The sequence below is a fragment of the Melospiza georgiana genome, chromosome 7 (assembly GCF_028018845.1).
Source record: "Melospiza georgiana isolate bMelGeo1 chromosome 7, bMelGeo1.pri, whole genome shotgun sequence".
Taxonomy (NCBI): domain Eukaryota; kingdom Metazoa; phylum Chordata; class Aves; order Passeriformes; family Passerellidae; genus Melospiza; species Melospiza georgiana.
Window position 1 is genome coordinate 5,927,205 of NC_080436.1, and position 16,967 is coordinate 5,944,171.

The 16,967-nt window shown below is 41.1% G+C and overlaps 1 protein-coding gene across 1 annotated transcript in view; it reads left to right on the plus strand.

Annotated features, from left to right (window-relative positions):
• The window catches only part of BARD1 (BRCA1 associated RING domain 1), a 46,812-nt gene that overhangs the window by 476 nt on the left and 29,369 nt on the right, over nt 1-16,967 (plus strand). The window contains exons 3-4 of the mRNA XM_058028169.1: nt 3,360-3,505; nt 10,396-11,381. Of these exons, the coding sequence (XP_057884152.1) occupies nt 3,360-3,505; nt 10,396-11,381 (1,132 nt within the window). The remainder of the gene's footprint in view (nt 1-3,359; nt 3,506-10,395; nt 11,382-16,967) is intronic.

The window sequence follows — 16,967 nt, forward strand, 5'->3', positions numbered from 1 at the left end:
GGCCAGGTGTGAAGGGGGCTTTCAGTGTGGTGGAGGGAACTGTCCGCTTGTAGTGAGGTAAAAAATCCAAAACAACCTGCAGTTCGCATCACCCTCAACTCCTTTCTTCTCACATAAATAAAAAAGAGCGGCTTGGAAAAGTGTTTTCCTGTTTCCGAGGGGGGTTTTCCTCTGCTCCTGAGGGCTGGGTGCTGCTTGTTGTTGGCTTGGCCTTCTACCAAGGCTTTGCTCCTTCAGTTCTGCTGCTGTGCCTGTTGCTGTTCTCACACACATCCAAACACATCGGCACAGGCAGGCTTACCTCTGCTTAGAGCTGGTCAAATAATCTGAGTACTTCAAAAAACTGAACTTAAAGTGAACTTTTAACTTAAACTGACTTTAATTAGAAACGTTCTACCAGCGAGGCGCTTCTGAGGTGGCGGTGGTCAGGTTACCTGTTGTGGGACAACTCACTGCATTGTCAATACAGTCTGGGGCTGAAATATCTGTGCCCCAGAGCCGCCTTTGAGCGAGGTGGGGGAATATTTTGGCCGCCGTGTGTGTCACTGCTCTTCAGGGCATGCACATGCAAACACGGGGAGTTAAAAGGTCTGCTGTGTATCTTAATGAGTCTGTAAGCAGTCTGATAAAATCCTACCTTTGTCAGGGTGAGGAAGAAAGATACTGTCTAACCTCTACTTGTAAACTGGCATAGATACTCAGCTTTATGTCCTGTTATAGTCAGTATGTCCGTAAAAGCTGAAGAAACCCTCACGGGTGTGTATCCACTCCCTCTCTTCAGCTGCACTTTGCTAATAGGAGTTTACAGTGTTGAAGGCCTGAAAGGTAAAACACAAGTAAAATATATTTACTGGCTTTTTAAGGAGTACCTGATTGTGGGACAGGTGCCCTCAGCATCTCTTCCCCTTTAGTATGCATGCACTAAAAGATGCACAGGTGATTTATTTCTCTCCAGACACGTCTTTTCTCTCAGCTGTGGCCACTAATGGCTGTAGAAGGCTCTTGAAGAGGGACCTTTTACAAAGGCACATAGGGACAGGGTTAAGGGGAATGGCTTCACGCTGAAAGAGAGCAGGTTTACTTTGGATATTGGGAAGAAATTCTTCCCTGTGAGGGTGGAGAGGCACAGGGTGCCCAGAGAAGCTGTGGCTGCCCCTGGAAGTGTCCAAGGCCAGGCTGGACAGGGCTTGGAGCAACCTGGGACAGTGGGAAGTCCCTGCCATGACAGGAGGTGGAATGAGATGGGCCTTAAGGTCCCTCCCAGCTGGAACCATTCTATGATTCTGCTGTTTGAAGGAATTATTTAAATCATTTATTTCATTTATACAACATACCTATGGATCATTTTGTAAGTTAACCCGCAGAAACTTGTAAAAATTATTTATAAGCATGAACATTAATAATATTAATAAATGTAATTGTTCAGCTGTTGGGCATCTAAGGCCGTGTGGTTTTATTTTGGATAACCTCTGTGTATTCTATGTGATAGATTTCAATCACCCACTGTTCCTTAGAGTTTTGTGGGGTTTTTCAAGAAAAATTTTCCAAATATCAAGAGAACAATGCAGTTTGTATTGATGAGGCAGGAAAGAACAGCTAACAGGAGTTTTAAGCACTCATTAGCAGCTGTTTCTTGCTCCAGAAAAAGGAGTTTATTTGCTGTTATCTGAGTTATTGTTGTGCCTGATCTTTTCTCTCCTTCATCCCTGACCTTTTAGCAGCAATTCCACCTGTCCTTTGATGATTGAGTCTTGGGCAGTGGCTATTTTTTAAACTTAACCTAAAGAAATTCAGATTAATTTCTTTAGAAGCAAATTAGATATTTTCAATAATATTTGCAGCCACTATGAACTATTCTCAAAACTAAATTACATAAAACCACAACGTATTTGCCACACCTTTATAATCTCTCCAGTAAGTCCAAGTTGCTGCTGTTTCAGTTACAACTCAATTGTCTGCCTGCATGTTGTCCATTGATGTTTACCTGTTGAAATATAAATTTCCAGTACCTTTGATGTAACCCTGGAGTAAAAATGAGTTAAATTCTGTTGGATCTGGGACTTTTAAAGAAGCACTCTCAACTCTGACTTTAGAATAACAGATTTGAGGCTGCTTTGGGGAGAGTGGTATTAGTGAGTAAATCTGTTTTTCCCCACCTATCCCACCATGATCATCTGGCATAAATGCTGGGAAAGAGCAGTGAGAAAATACTCTGAGCACCTGAAGATCCTCGTGGGACTTCATACAGAAATGTTCACACAGGTGAAAGTTCTTCACAGCACCAAGCAGATTTTAACTAGGAGAAAGTGGAAATTGTAGTTTACTGTGGGTTGGCTTTCTGGCACTTATTTAAAAGTGCAGGAAGGCTGCAGAATAGATGTAAAAGAATTTGTGGTTTTAACAGTGAAGCCTGATTGTTACCTGGAGTCCAACAGCAGTGGAGCATTTGAAAATTTGGGTCAGCTTGTGAGGTGCTGTGTTTTTCATGGCTGTCCTGACCAGGCTTGGGAAGTGGGTTGCTTGATTTTCTGTTCATGTCAACGGAAGGAGACCAGGACATCAATTTGATCATCACAGGCCCAATTTTATTGATCAGTACGGCGGGTTAAATACAGTTAATAATGAGCTTCATACATATTGCAAAAGTTGAGCTCAGGATTGGTCAGCTTACATATCAGCACCTACGCCTACTTCTACATTCCTATGGTTCTACTTTTGATACTTTCTACATATTCTTAGGATATATTCAGGACTAATCTCAACTCCCTATCCTCATGTTGCAGCAAGGTCGCTGCTGACTCTTCCTTTCAGCTTGCTGACTGCTGACTTTTCTCCTTCAGTTTAACCAGTGGCATTAAGTCAGTGTGGCCTTTCTCAGCTAACCAATTATGAATAAATCTCTCCACATTTCCCCCGTTTTCTTCTTGAGCAAGGAGATTAGTTTGCCATGTTTTTGCTATTGTACGGCTGACCATGTTTTGAATATAGTTAAAGATACAAGGCAAAATAAGCAAAAACAGTAAAATTACACCCAGCAGTCCTATAGCATAGATCACAAGGTTCCTCAGCCATGGCCCAAGTCCTAGGCCTTTAAGCCATTCGTCAATTCCTAAACCGTCTTCTTCCTTAAGTTTGTGAAGTCCCTGTTGTAATTCTTTTATCTTAGTGTGAATGGACACCGAATGATCAGACAGATTCATGCAACATGTTCAGCCATGGTAAACGTGTCCTGTGTTTGTGACTGACTCGTGTGGGCTTTCTGTTGCCCCAGTAAGAGATCCTGGCTGGGCCGTGGCATGGCTGATGGTGGGTGCAGAGGGTGACTCCCCTGGCTGATGGCTTCTCCCTGTGCCTTGCAGGTCCTGCGTGGGTGACAGCGTTGGCAGCGGGTGCCCCGTGTGCCACGTGCCAGCCTGGGTGCAGGACGCGCAGATCAACCGGCAGCTGGACAACATGATCCAGCTGTGCAGCAAGCTGCGGAGGCTGCTGAGCACCCACAGCTCAGGTGAGGCTCACCCCTGGGGGCTGCACGCTCCAGGCCACCCCTTTCATTGTCCAGCAAATGAGCAGTGCAGCCCTGCTTCAAATTCCCCTGAGGCTGCTCCAAATCGTGTTTGGAAAATGTGGTTTGAAGAGAGCTGTCTGTGTGGATTGCTCGTTCTTTGAATCTGTTTTAGTAAGAAATCCGTGTGAGCAGGTTAGTCCATAACTCATTAGAATCAGTTTTCCACAATGAGATGAAGGTGGGAGAGATTGCTGAGTCATGGGGCACAGCTTGCCATATCTTATGGGAGCCCCTGTGTGTAAAATTCTACATTAAAGAATTAATGCATGTCTTCTCCTGCCTCTGGGTTGCTGTGCACTGACTGAGCCGTGCCTGCTGTCCCAGTAATTTTCAGTTCAGATTTTTTGCACATGGGAAAAATGATCTGTGTTCTTTGCCTAAAAAGAGGAAAGAAGCAAGTCTTAACTTATTTGTTTTCTGGTCCCTAACAATCAGCTAATCTGTGCTAGGAGATTGCAGGGAATGTACTCTGGGAATGAATCTCTATCAAATTTTAGGTTGTTTGTCAAAGTGGGAAAAAGTGTGGTGAAATCCACATAGGTGATTGTGTGTTTCTTCTGCAAGCTCAGAGAGAAGCGTTTATGCAATACCAAGTTTTAGAAAACATTCATTTAGTTGTCAAATACAGAATAGGTGATTCTTCCTACATTGTTGCTTTCTAATATGTTTGTCTAAGTTAAAGATTCCTTTTCTGTGTGCAATCCCATCAGCACCTTCACTCATTTATGGAATATCTCTTTATTGACACCAAAATGGATTTTAAGTGACGAGGCTGGAAGCCTGTGTCCAAGTGTAAAGGAATACATTTTATATAGGTATAAAATCCTATGGTGATTAAATCTTCTGGAGCATAGAAAACAGATGATGGCTTAAACAGGATTTCAGGGAAACATTTTAAGTGATGAAGGCTTTTAAAAGCACACTTGGAAGAGAATCATTCTGAGAGGAACTGTTTGTGATGCTATAAATAAACCATTTAAATTACAACATGGTAGCATTATTGATACTGTTTAGGTGTTTTGGAGAGCTCTTAGAGATGGATTAACTCTTAAAAATGGGTCTGATGTTTAACTGTACTAAAAATTGAATAGTACATTTAATCCCATAGTTCTTCTAGAATGAAGTGTGTGTGGTGTTGCTGGGCCACAGAACTAAATGAGGCTCTTTTTATCCCTTGTTCTGACTTAAAAGCAGACACAAAATAGAAGTTTACAAGAGTGTTTCATAGAAATGATTTGGGAGATGCCTTCCTGTCACTTGGAATCTTTGCAGCGTGCTAAGGATTAGCACAGGGGCCTTTGGGATGTTTGATACTGAGGGTAGGAGAAAATCCTCCCCAGCTGTAATAGTTCACTGTCAGGAATGGCCTGAATTGATAAATAAATGAGCACACCTCTAAGAACAGCCATTTATATACTGGGAGAAAAATATGGGTGAAAATCACAGGATATTGCAGCTTTAGAGATTTTGAGAGCAAATTCTTCAGGATGTTTTGGCCCTCACCTCCCATAGATGTCTGGATCCATGAAGTTCTGCCTTGAACTTAATGTATCCAAAGAGAAATACGTTTGAGTTTGGAGAATCATTGGTTCTCTTCTCTTGTTAAGGACTTGCTTCATGTTCTTACAGCACTTCTGTCAACAATGTTTTCTTTTGTGTTAGAAGGTCAGAAATTGTACTTCATGTTCCACTAAAGGAAGTAGACTGAAAAATCAATCTTACGGTGCAGGAAAGGAAGAGAAGCAGTTGAAAATAATAATATTTCCATATATTTATGTTTTATGTCCCTTTTGCACATTTGCTTGTTTTGAGACAGTTGTGGCTTCTCTTGAATCTTGTTGGAGATCCTTGTTGACACTGAAATTTCTAAGTGCATCCTGCTAGTAATTTTTTTTTTGTCTCTGACAGAGCTAGTGCATGCCTTGAGTTGTGTATTTTTCTTTTAAAAAACCCCATGGAAGTGCTGTGACTGAAAAGGATAGGGTTAAGCTCACACTGAATATTTCAAATACAAAAATCCCTGTACCCTGAGGTTCCACAGTAGACATGAGAGGGATCTCACTTTGTATTCCATTGGGATAAAAATAGCTCCTGCCAAACAGCATGTGCATTGTAAGGAGCAGCAGCAAATAATTCAGGAAAGACTGCACAAAAGAGCTAATACTTCCCTTTTAAATTAGAGGGAAACACAGCCAGTGACACTCCTGGGGTGACTGAAGATGAATTGACAAACAAACCTGAAACTGGCTGTGGAAAATGCAAATTCTAGGTGGAAAATTTAAGCTCTAGGTAGGAAATGCTGAGCCTCCAAATGAATTCACTTGTTGGAGGTTTTTTGTGCCTAGTCCCTGGCAAGATGAAGAGAGGTGCCTGAATTTTTGGCTGCCCTGTGCTGTGCCTTCCTAAGGGTGAAGGGAAAAGCTGCCTGCAGGCACCACAGGTGGGATGTCTGCACTCAAACCCTTCAGCTCTGATGTGGAAGTGTCCAAGGCACGTTGGGAACTGACCCTGGTGGGATGATGGGTGGAACCATGGGCATAGTGCACATAAAACCCTAGATTTGTGGATTTACAGTGATCATTTTGACAGAGAAGTTGTAAATACTTCTCTGTGTAATGTTCTTTAAAAAGAAGGGGTTGTGTTAAATTCTCAGAACCATCACCAAGCATTTATAGTTGATTTTTACCTTGTTCTTTGTAGCAATCTGCTTCAGTTTTACACATCAAACAGAAAGCCTTCCTCCCTCTTCTCCTGCAGAGCTGCAGCTTGCAGGAGTTGGTCAGAGCTTCCCAAGCTGATGCTGGTGGACAGTCAGTGAGATGACTCTGTTTCACATTTACTGGCTGTGGAACTCCTGTTGTAACAGGTTACATTGCATTTCATGGCTGCTGGGACATTTTTCATGGCATCTAAAGATTAAGTTTTGAATAGCTGGGATTTCTCCCTTTCCCCTTCAGTGTTGAATACTTAACTTGCAAAATGATCACTCTTCAGTGAAGGCACTAATGTTGCACAGATGGTACCAAAGCTCTTCCCTGTGATTTTTAATAAGGGACTAGTTTGTCAAAGAGATTTCTCAACTTCTGTTCTGAAACCCATAATAGAGAATAATTGGAAAGGCACACAATGTGCATCATTATTTTCCTTTGATGCAGATTAATGATAGCTAAACCACATTTTCTAATTGCTCCTTTTTTCCCCCCTGCACTAGCCTGCTATTGCACTGCAGCAGGACTTGGAGCTCTGGTTGCAAGGCCCTGACCATGTCCTGGTGTTTCTGTGTACTCTCAACCCTTTTAACACTTAAGAAATCCAACTCTATTAAATGCCAGCATTGAGAAACTTGTGCTTATTAACTCTGAATTAGAAACAACTCAGTTGCTGCATTGTGTATCTGAATGTTACATTTAATAGGTGATGGAGACTAAATTTACTGCATTTATTGTAGGCTGATTCTAATGCTGTTATTGTGGATGCTCTTTATGCTATTGCACATGCTTGAAATCCAGAATTAGTAAGGAATGCACTACTGATTTACCTTGTCTAAATGCCTCTCTGAAAATTTTTGTGAGGACACTTATGTATTAAAAAGACAAATCAAAATCATGATAGTAATTTTTTTCAATCCTGTTAAAATCCAAGCTCTGGCTTCAAACACAGAGCCAGCAGAGAATTCATTGGGATTGATTTTATTGTGAGCAATTTTCTCTGAAGGTACTTTAACTGAATGAACTTAGCTACCAGATAATACCCTCTTTATATAAATTAACATTTACTTATTAAATCATAAGAACTTCCTTTCAGCTTCTTGGCTCTGCATCTCCCCTCTTTATTCCTCTCTCTCACAGCTCTGGGTCCATCAAAAGGTTTGATTTTCAGGGAAGTAGATTGGCCATTTGTCATTTGCAACTTGGACCTTGCTTGTACCTTGCACACTTTGGAAATGGAGGAAGGGGTAGCAGAAAATGCAATTTCCTGCCCTGGTTGTGCAGGGCTGGCCTCTGGATGGGTGGATCTCTTTGACATCTTTTAATCATGTCCTCTGAGTGCCTCCCTGTTCTAGAACATGGAAAACACTCCTTGGCAAGTATTTATTTAGCATGTTATGTTTGCAGCAGGTTTGTAATAACCTGCCTGGTAAATCCCTGCTGAGCAACCAGCAATGAGCAGATGAGTGCAGGAAGCCTGGTGGTGGATTTTTCACAGGCTTTCCTGCTGCCACAAGTGGTACAGCCAGTGGAAATGCTTCATTGTGTTCTGCTGCTTTAGATCATACTTCTGAAGGACTCTGCCTTTGATTGAATTTGTCACTTGGACTTTAAAGTCTTGCTGTGCTACACACATCAAAAAGAATTCTGGCCATCATAAAATTGTTGCACAAATGACTTCTGCAAGCTGATTTTAGTATTTCTCTCTACTTGGGGATGACTGATTCTTTTAGCAAGGTAAATATTTGACAAGGAGATCTGCTAGTTTGTGTAAACACTGGCAAGATGAGAAAGTAGTCACTTGTGTTTTATATTTTGCATCTGTTTGCAATCAAGCTCTTCCTTTTTTGAGATGTTATTGGCAGAATGAGAGTGGATGTGTTCTCAAGGCTAGCTAGTTCTGAGATTTCAGTCTAATTTCAGTGCTTTTTCTCTTGTTTGCACCAAGCCCAGCCCTAGAGGAAAACCAAATAGCTGCAGTTCTGTACTTGATGATTATCTTTAGATGGCTAAATGATTGATTAACTAGCCTCCAGCTGTATTCTTAATGACACTTTTGGTCTGATGCCTTACATATTCCTCTAGCTGAATCTAATATGTAACAGGATTTAATTCCAGGGGTAAGTAGGGTAATTGAAATCAAGATTAAGGAAACATTTAACTTTGCAATATTGCAGTAAAAGACAACTGTGCATGTCTGTTTTAGTGTTGAATTACTAGCTGCACAGTTCTCTTTTAAGTGGAGTTTCAAAAGCACTTTTTGTGACTAAGGGATTGGAACCAGTGTGTTGGTTGCTATGAGTTTATCCCAGCTTGCTGTGAAAAACTGGCTGTAGTTACTAACACCAAAAATAGAAGGTGTGGAGATAATAAATTAGCCATAGAAACTTCATGCACTGAAGTGCAAGTGATAGATTGTTGCAGTGAGTGTCTGTCACTTTTAATAATTGAGACTTTATTGCTTGTTTTAAGAATACTTAAAACCCTCCCCTCCCTTCTAATCTTGGTCTTAGTGCTGCTTCAAAACAAAATTCATATTGGTTTTATGTTTGGTTGTTATAAATCACCAAGACTTTTGTGAGTGGTAGTCCCTGAAGTTTGAGGCAACAGGAGGAGTGAGTTGTGCATTTACTTTGTCCAAATAACCTAAAATAACACCAGTTCAGAATGAAGGAATTGGTGAAAAATCATCTGTGGTTCTTTTGTGTCAAAAAATGGTGAAATGAAATTAGTGTCTGACTTTGAGGTCACTTTATACTCCTTAATTTATTCTTAGGCCATTGGAGACAATATTTATGTGCTCAGTCCTTGTTCTCACTGCTATTTCATGTGCTGGGGGTACAGGATATTCCTGCATCACCCTGCTCATTGATTTGTAATGTGCTGTATGATGTGATTTATAAAATTGCTCCACTGCATGTTTTTAAAGAAATGTTTGAGATCATCAAAATGCTGAACTTCCTTGAAGTTATTTACTACCCAGGGGTAGAGGATCAAATGACAGGACACAATTGCTTACAGATTTTCTATATATATTCCTTTGCTTCATCTGCTATATCTGTGGAATCAGTCAAAATTTCTCAGGAATGTTTGACATTTTTATAAGGACATTGTTTTTGCTTGCTTACACCTATTTTTGCTTTCCATCTTTGGATGAACTCTTATACCTCTTTAGAAAATTGTTTCTGTGCTCTTTTATGTATGCACATGCCTCTTTGTCAACCCTATTTCCAAGGAAAACTCAGTGAGAAAACCAACTTCTGTCCTTTTCTGACCTGCTCAGAACTCTGCTGTGCTCTGAACCCTGACTGCTGAAGGAATTTTATTTGCCAGGATGCTCATTGGCCTGTTGGATCTCTGAGCTCCACAGTGGCTTGTGGCCTGGCCAGGGCTTCTAAAGTCACTGTGCCTTGTCAGGAGTGTCACCTGGCCAGGGCTTTTAAAGTCACTGTGTGTGCCTTGTCAGGAGTGTCACCTTGCCAGGCCTTTTAAAGTCACTGTGCCTTGTCAGGAGTGTCACCTTGCCAGGGCTTTTAAAGTCACCACATGTGCCTTGTCAGGAGTGTCACCTTGCCAGGGCTTTTAAAGTCACCACATGTGCCTTCTCAGGAGTGTCACCTTGCCAGGCTTTTAAAGTCACTGTGCCTTCTCAGGAGTGTCACCTTGCCAAGGCTTTTGAAGTCACTCTATGTGCCTTGTCAGGAGTGTCACCTTGCCAGGGCTTTTAAAGTCACTGTGCCTTGTCAGGAGTGTCACCTTGCCAGGGCTTTTGAAGTCACCACATGTGCCTTGTCAGGAGTGTCACCTTGCCAGGGCTTTTGAAGTCACCACATGTGCCTTGTCAGGAGTGTCACCTTGCCAGGGCTTTTGAAGTCACCACATGTGCCTTGTCAGGAGTGTCACCTTGCCAGGCTTTTAAAGTCACTGTGCCTTCTCAGGAGTGTCACCTTGCCAGGGCTTTTGAAGTCACCACATGTGCCTTCTGAGAAGGAATGAAGGCACTCATAGATTGTATTTGGTAACACTTCATCAATCCTTGCAGTTGTTATGTTTTTTTTTTTTGCTTTGTGAGGTTCTGAAGAGTACTCTATAATTATTTTTCCCCTTTGCTCATGCTCTTAGGTTCAGCAGAGGATCCATCCACACCCCCTGAGTCAGAGTTGGAGAAGAAGAGCAAGAAGGAGCAGATAAAAATGTGGTTCAGCCCCAGGAGCAGGAAGATTCGATGTGTTGTGAACAGGAGTCAGGCTGGCACTAAAAGCACTCACCTTGCTCAAGACACATCTTCAGTTTATGATTTTTTTCCTTCCCCTCCTCATGAAAAGCCCTCTAAGCCAACAAAAAAACCAACTCAGAGACAGATTAAGAAGACGAAGAAGAAACATCTAGCAGACATTAACAAAGTGTGGAGCTTAGAGAAACCTGAGCACAAAAAAGCTGAGAAGGCTCCCAAGGAAAAGTGTGTGACCATCTGCAGTCAGCCAGTCGTGCTGTGCACTCAGGAACCAGAGAGTCCTGAGCACACACCTCAGCAGGAGCCTGTGAAGGAAGCTGACTCCAGCAGTAATGCAGAAGATAAGGAAGTTCTACCACAGGTGGAATCCCCAGAGAAGAAAGAGAACAGTGAGGCTGTGTGCCCTGCAGCAGAGAGCCAGGAAACACGTGGTGCTGCAGAGACATTGCTGTCAGCAGCAAGTGAAGTCACACCCTTGAAGCGTGGCAGGGAGCAGTGCAGACTGCAGGGTACTCCTCAGTCCAAGAGAGCCAGGAGGAGTGAGAGGGGCACTCCTGGGAACAGGCAGGCTGATGGCTCAGAGGAGTCTCTGCAGGGCTCCCCCAGCTCCCCAGCCACTGAGCTGACACCAGTCCACATTTCCTCCTCTGCACCCAAACTCACTGACACTGGAATGAAGACCAGAAGATCTGCAGCCCTTCAGGCCACAAACAGCCCTTCACTTCCAGAGTCTCCCTCTACCCCATCCACTTCCAAGAGTTGCAGTCAAGGAGCAACCCCACTCAGTCCTTCTGTGGTGAAATCCCCTGGTGTCAACTCCATTGCCAGAAGGAATTACAAGGGAGAGACTTTGCTCCACGTTGCTTCCATCAAGGTAGGACCTTCATCTTCTAGTTCAGCTTTAAGCAGAGGTTTAAAGAGACAATGTTGTTTTAAAAATATTCTGAAAACCTGTTACTTCAGAACATCCTATTTCAGGGAGGGAAATCTCATTCTGGGTTTACTGGGAAGTTTCCAACCTGATTCTCTGATTTCATCAAGAAATGACTGAATGATCAAAGATGATTGTAGTTGGAAAATGTCAGAGCATTACAGTGCCAGTTACACCTGTGATAGTTCAGCTTTAAGCAGAGGTTTAAAAAGACAAGGTTGTTTTAAAAATATCCTGGAAATGAGTTACTTCAGAGTATCCTATTTCAGGGAGGGAAATCTCATTTTATGATCTTTTTCTTCTGGGTTTTCTGGGAAGTTTCCAACCTGATTCTCTGATTTCATCAAGAAATGACTGAATGATCAAAGATGATTGTAGTTGGAAAATGTCAGAGCATTACAGTGCCAGTTATACCTGTGAGTTTTAGGAAGTGATAAGCATTTAAATGTTTTGGCCTTGTGTGCCAGGAAGCTGTCTCTGATTTGTCACAAGGAGTTTAGGAAGTATTTCAGATCTCACTGAGTGACCTTGATCAGTTCACTGGTAACTCAGGCAGCACAAGCTCTGAGTTATGTACATGAGAATAACTCTGTGAAACATTGGTTAACATTATAAAAGTGTTGACATCCACCACCTGATGCAAATATGATTCCCATGCTGAGCCCTATGCTCTGAAGGGAAGGACAAGAATTGGGGTTTTCTCAGTTTTATGTAAGCCCAATATTATTCTTGGAATGCCAGCTATCACTCATGATGCTGTTATATCTTAACCAGTTCCTGGAGTGGTACAACTTCATGGCTTTGCTCTTTGCAGGGGTTGTCCTTGCCCATTTCTTTGGAAAACATGTCCCACTCATCAGTGGACTCATGGCAGCTCCCTTCTGAGAGGTCATTTCAAAGAGTTTGTGCTCTGGCAATTTAAATGTACTTTGTGTTAAATCATATAACACAAATGCTGGGTGGTTAATAAGCTGCATCTACTGAAGAATTGATTCCTCTGTAAGCACCTGACATTTATACAGCACTTCTGGCTGCTGAGACAGAGGCTGTTCTTGATAAATAACTCTGTCCTCTTCCAAAGGCATTCTAATAAGCCACTCCTGCTGCAGGAGACCTTTCTAAATGGAAGTGTCAGCTGAGCTGAGTTCAGATCTCATATTTGATGTCATTAATATGGAATTAGGGGGGAGAAAATGAAATGCTGTCCTCACAGGACTCAAAAGCTTTGAGGGAGAGATCTCTTGTTATCTCTTGTCACAAGTCCTGCATATTCCTCTTTATTAAAACACTGTTTACAAATTACCCTTCCATGATTTCCTGAGAATTTGTAATGAATGCAGTCATGACTGACTGGTTCTGAAAAAAATGGGTCTGCCCTGACAAGTTTTCACACAGGTGTGGTTTGCAGCAATGTGCCTGGTGCTCCTTTGGAGCACAGGTATTTCATCTAAGGAAACAGCATCCCTGCAGCTTGTGGAGACTTGGAATATTGGCATGTTGGTGATATGCCAGTAAGGTTTCATTGCAAAGCATTTTGGTGATAAATGAAAAATTAGGCAGTTCATGCTGTAGACAGAAAGGATGATAAACATGTTTTGATTATTGAAGTTCAGTGGTGTTGCTAGCATTCCTCACTGGCATTGGTGCAGCCAAAAAAAAAGCTGATTTCCAACTGGAGTGTGGGCAGTGGGATGGGCTTTTCCAGTCCTGTGTGTGAGTTCCTTTCTCTGTTGTCTTTTGATGTTTATAATTATTGAGCTAAAGTGGGAAATGGCTTCTGTTCCTCATTAGCTCTGCTGAGGTTTTTATCCAGCTGCTCCATCCTCATTGAGGTGCTCATTAGCAAAGCCTTGTGTAGCTAGGTAGGGCTGCAGGGTGATCCCAAAGTTTCCTTTGAAAAGGAACTAAAATAACACAAGCAAAGTGATCCCTTGGTTATGATCTTTTAACTTGCAGGAGCCCTCTGTGAACTGATAAAACTATTGTGTCAAACTGGTCTTGAAAATACCAGCCTTTATCCTCTTTGTGTATTTTCAGTGTGGGGTTTAGATTTGTTGGTTTGGGTTTGGTTCCTGGTGTGTTTTTTTTTTTCCCCTCAAATTAGTTGAGAATTTTTTTTTCCTGAAAGAAGCATTTCTCTTCCAGTTTGATTTTATGGGCAATTTTTTTTCTTGTTGTTTTCACAGCCAGTAATGTTTTTCCATGTGTGTAAAGGGAAACAGACTTGTAGCTGCCACCCTACCCCAAAGTAAAATGAAGTCTAATTCTCTGGGGCTTCATTAGTTATAAAAACAAATCTGTATCATTTTCATTAGCTGTTAGGGTCTAATACCCAGAATTTAATTAAAGCTAATTGAATTATCCCTTTTTTTCTTATTTAAAAGAGATCATAAACAAGGTTAGCAGGCATGAAAACTAAGAGTGTTGTGTTGTTTATAATGACTCTGAAGGATTGTCCCCATTTACTACTACTACTAGTTATTATTTTCACTGAAATCAAAATTGTTCTCAAGAAAGGTTCTAGTGGGGATGAACTTAATGTTGAGTTAAACTAATAAATGAAAATAAAAATGAAAATAAATGTGACTCTTCCTGTAGCAACCAGCAGTCACGTTTATCTTCATAGTCATTAAAGAGGAAAATCCAATTAATTAAAATAGAAAATGTGACCTGTTCAACTCTGAATATTCTGAACTAATGGGAAATTGCCCCATCACACAGCCCTTCCACATGGGACTATTTTTTACAGTAAGGACAAATTGTTCTAGGACCAGCTCTTGCATGGCAATTAAAGATTTGGGACTGAAGGAGTCAGTGCAGAGTCCCAAATCTGCTGTGGAGAGAGGAACCCCCTGTAGGGGGATAGAATATCAGAAAATAAAGATAGTGTAGAGAGTAATCTTACTTACCCCTAAGGAGATTATCAAAGATGAGGAGCAGGCCTGAATTTACCAGGCCACAGCAGTGAGCAATGAGAAGAAGATGCTGTAAAAGAGTGGGGTGGCTGGGTGAGAAGGGAACTGGGGTCAGTGGCTGCTTTGTGAAGAAGAAAGAGTCAGTGCTCTGAGAGATGCCCATGAGAAACACCAAGAAGGTGTGACACTTCTGTGATAAGGAGACAGCAGCGTGGAAGCCCTGTGATAAGGTGACAACAACCCCCAGTGCCTGGGCACTCCCTTTCAGGTCTGGGTGCTGCCTGTGCTTCTGCTGTGCTGAGGGAAGGGATGGGGCAAATTGTGGGTTCCAGGGAGAGGGACAGTGAGCTGCAACACCAGAGGGTGACAGGAGACCTTAGCACAGCCAGGTGTTACAAGGAGTGGGTGGGAAATAGCTGGGAGAAAGCTCCTGGTGCTTCAAGGTAGGAGGAAATAAGGAGTTTTCATCCCTCTGAGGAAGGAAGAATTTGCCTCTGTGCAGAGCATCTGCTGAGTTTGGAGAGAGAGGTGCTGTATTTGGACCAGTTTTGGTGATCTGCTGTTCCAGGAGCCCTTTAGTTTTCTCAGCTCATGACAGCTTCCCCTCCTTGCACTCTCAGGACACTCACAGAAAGGTTTCACCCATGGCTAGCCTGCTGTGCTGGACTCTGCATGGTCATTATAATTAACCCAGTAAAATAACGAAGATAATTCCTCTGAGCCTGTGAGAGAGCTCCTTTATTGCTTTGGTACCAGTTAATGACACACCAGGAAGGAGAGCAGAGGAGACGGTGTGCTTGTGTGAGCATGTGATGGCAAACAGCAGGATGGCTTTTCAATCTTGTTTTCAGGTGTCTGAGCTATCAGCTGTGCACTTCCTTGCCTTTGGGACTGGATCTGTGTGTGTCATGGTTGAGAGATGGGTCACAGATTAACATCTGCCTTCCCTGAGGGGGGAGGTCAAGGCAAATGTAAAATAATGCAATGGTTTCAAATGCAGCACTTGAGAATATGGAAACTGGCAATGAGTCAAAGCAATCCATCTTCCCAAGTGCTGATTTGGAAACCTGGAAACAAATGACCATTTCTTTTGCAATAATGCTTGCTTGTCACCTGTCTCCTTTCTGAGGCTGGGTAACTTCTTGCATGTTTCTCTTTATTAAAGGGTAAGCACAGCTTCTTCTGTGTTTGTTATTAGGGAAAAGTCCGTAGGGAATTCATTTGGAGGATTTTCAGGTGAGAAGCTTGCAGGATCCTGGAAAGAATTCACAATTCATATAAACTCTTTAATTCATATTTGTCCTCCTTGACCATTTATGAGTTGTGGATAATCTAGTTCCAGTTCTGATAATCCATAGTTCCATTTTATGAAAACCATGATAATCTAGTTCCATTCGTGATAACCATGATAATCTAGTTCCATTTATGATAATCCACAGTTCCATTTATGATAACCATTTAACCATTTTATGATAACCATGATAATCTAGTTCCAGTTATGATAATCCACAGTTCCATTTATAATAACCATTTAACCATTTTATTATAATAATGATAATTAGTTCCATTTATGATAACCATTTAACCGTTTTATGATAACTGTGATAATCTAGTTCCATTCATGATAACCATGATAATCCATAGTTCCATTTATGATAATCCACAGTTCCATTTATGATAACCATTTAACCATTTTATGATAACCATGATAATCTAGTTCCAGTTATGATAATCCATAGTTCCATTTATGATAACCATGATAATCTAGTTCCCATTCATGATAACCATGATAATCTAGTTCCATTCGTGATAACCATGATAATTTAGTTCCAATTCTGATAATCCATAGTTCCATTTATGATAACCATTTAACCATTTTATGATAACCATGATAATCTAGTTCCATTCATGATAACCATGGTAATCTAGTTCCATTTATGATAATCCACAGTTCCATTTATGATAACCATGTAACCATTTTATGATAACATGATAATCTAGTTCCATTCATGATAATCCACAGTTCCATTTATGATAACCATTTAACCAATTTATGATAACCACGATAATCTAGTTCCATTCATGATAACCATGATAATTTAGTTCCATTCGTGATAACCATGATAATTTAGTTCCAATTCTGATAATCCATAGTTCCATTTATGATAACCATTTAACCATTTTATGATAACCATGATAATCTAGTTCCATTCATGATAACCATGGTGATCTAGTTCCATTTATGATAATCCACAGTTCCATTTACGATAACCATGTAACCATTTTATGATAACATGATAATCTAGTTCCAGTTATGATAATCCACAGTTCCATTTATGATAACCATTTAACCAATTTATGATAACCACGATAATCTAGTTCCATTCATGATAACCATGATAATCCAGTTCCAGTTCTGATAATCCATAGTTCCATTTATAATAACCATTTAATCATTTTATGATAACCATGATAATCTAGTTCTATTTATGATAATCCATAGTTCCATTTATGTTAACCATTTAACCATTTTATGATAATAATGATAATCTAGTTCCATTCATGATAACCATGATAATTTAGTTCCAGTTCTGATAATCCACAGTTCCATTTA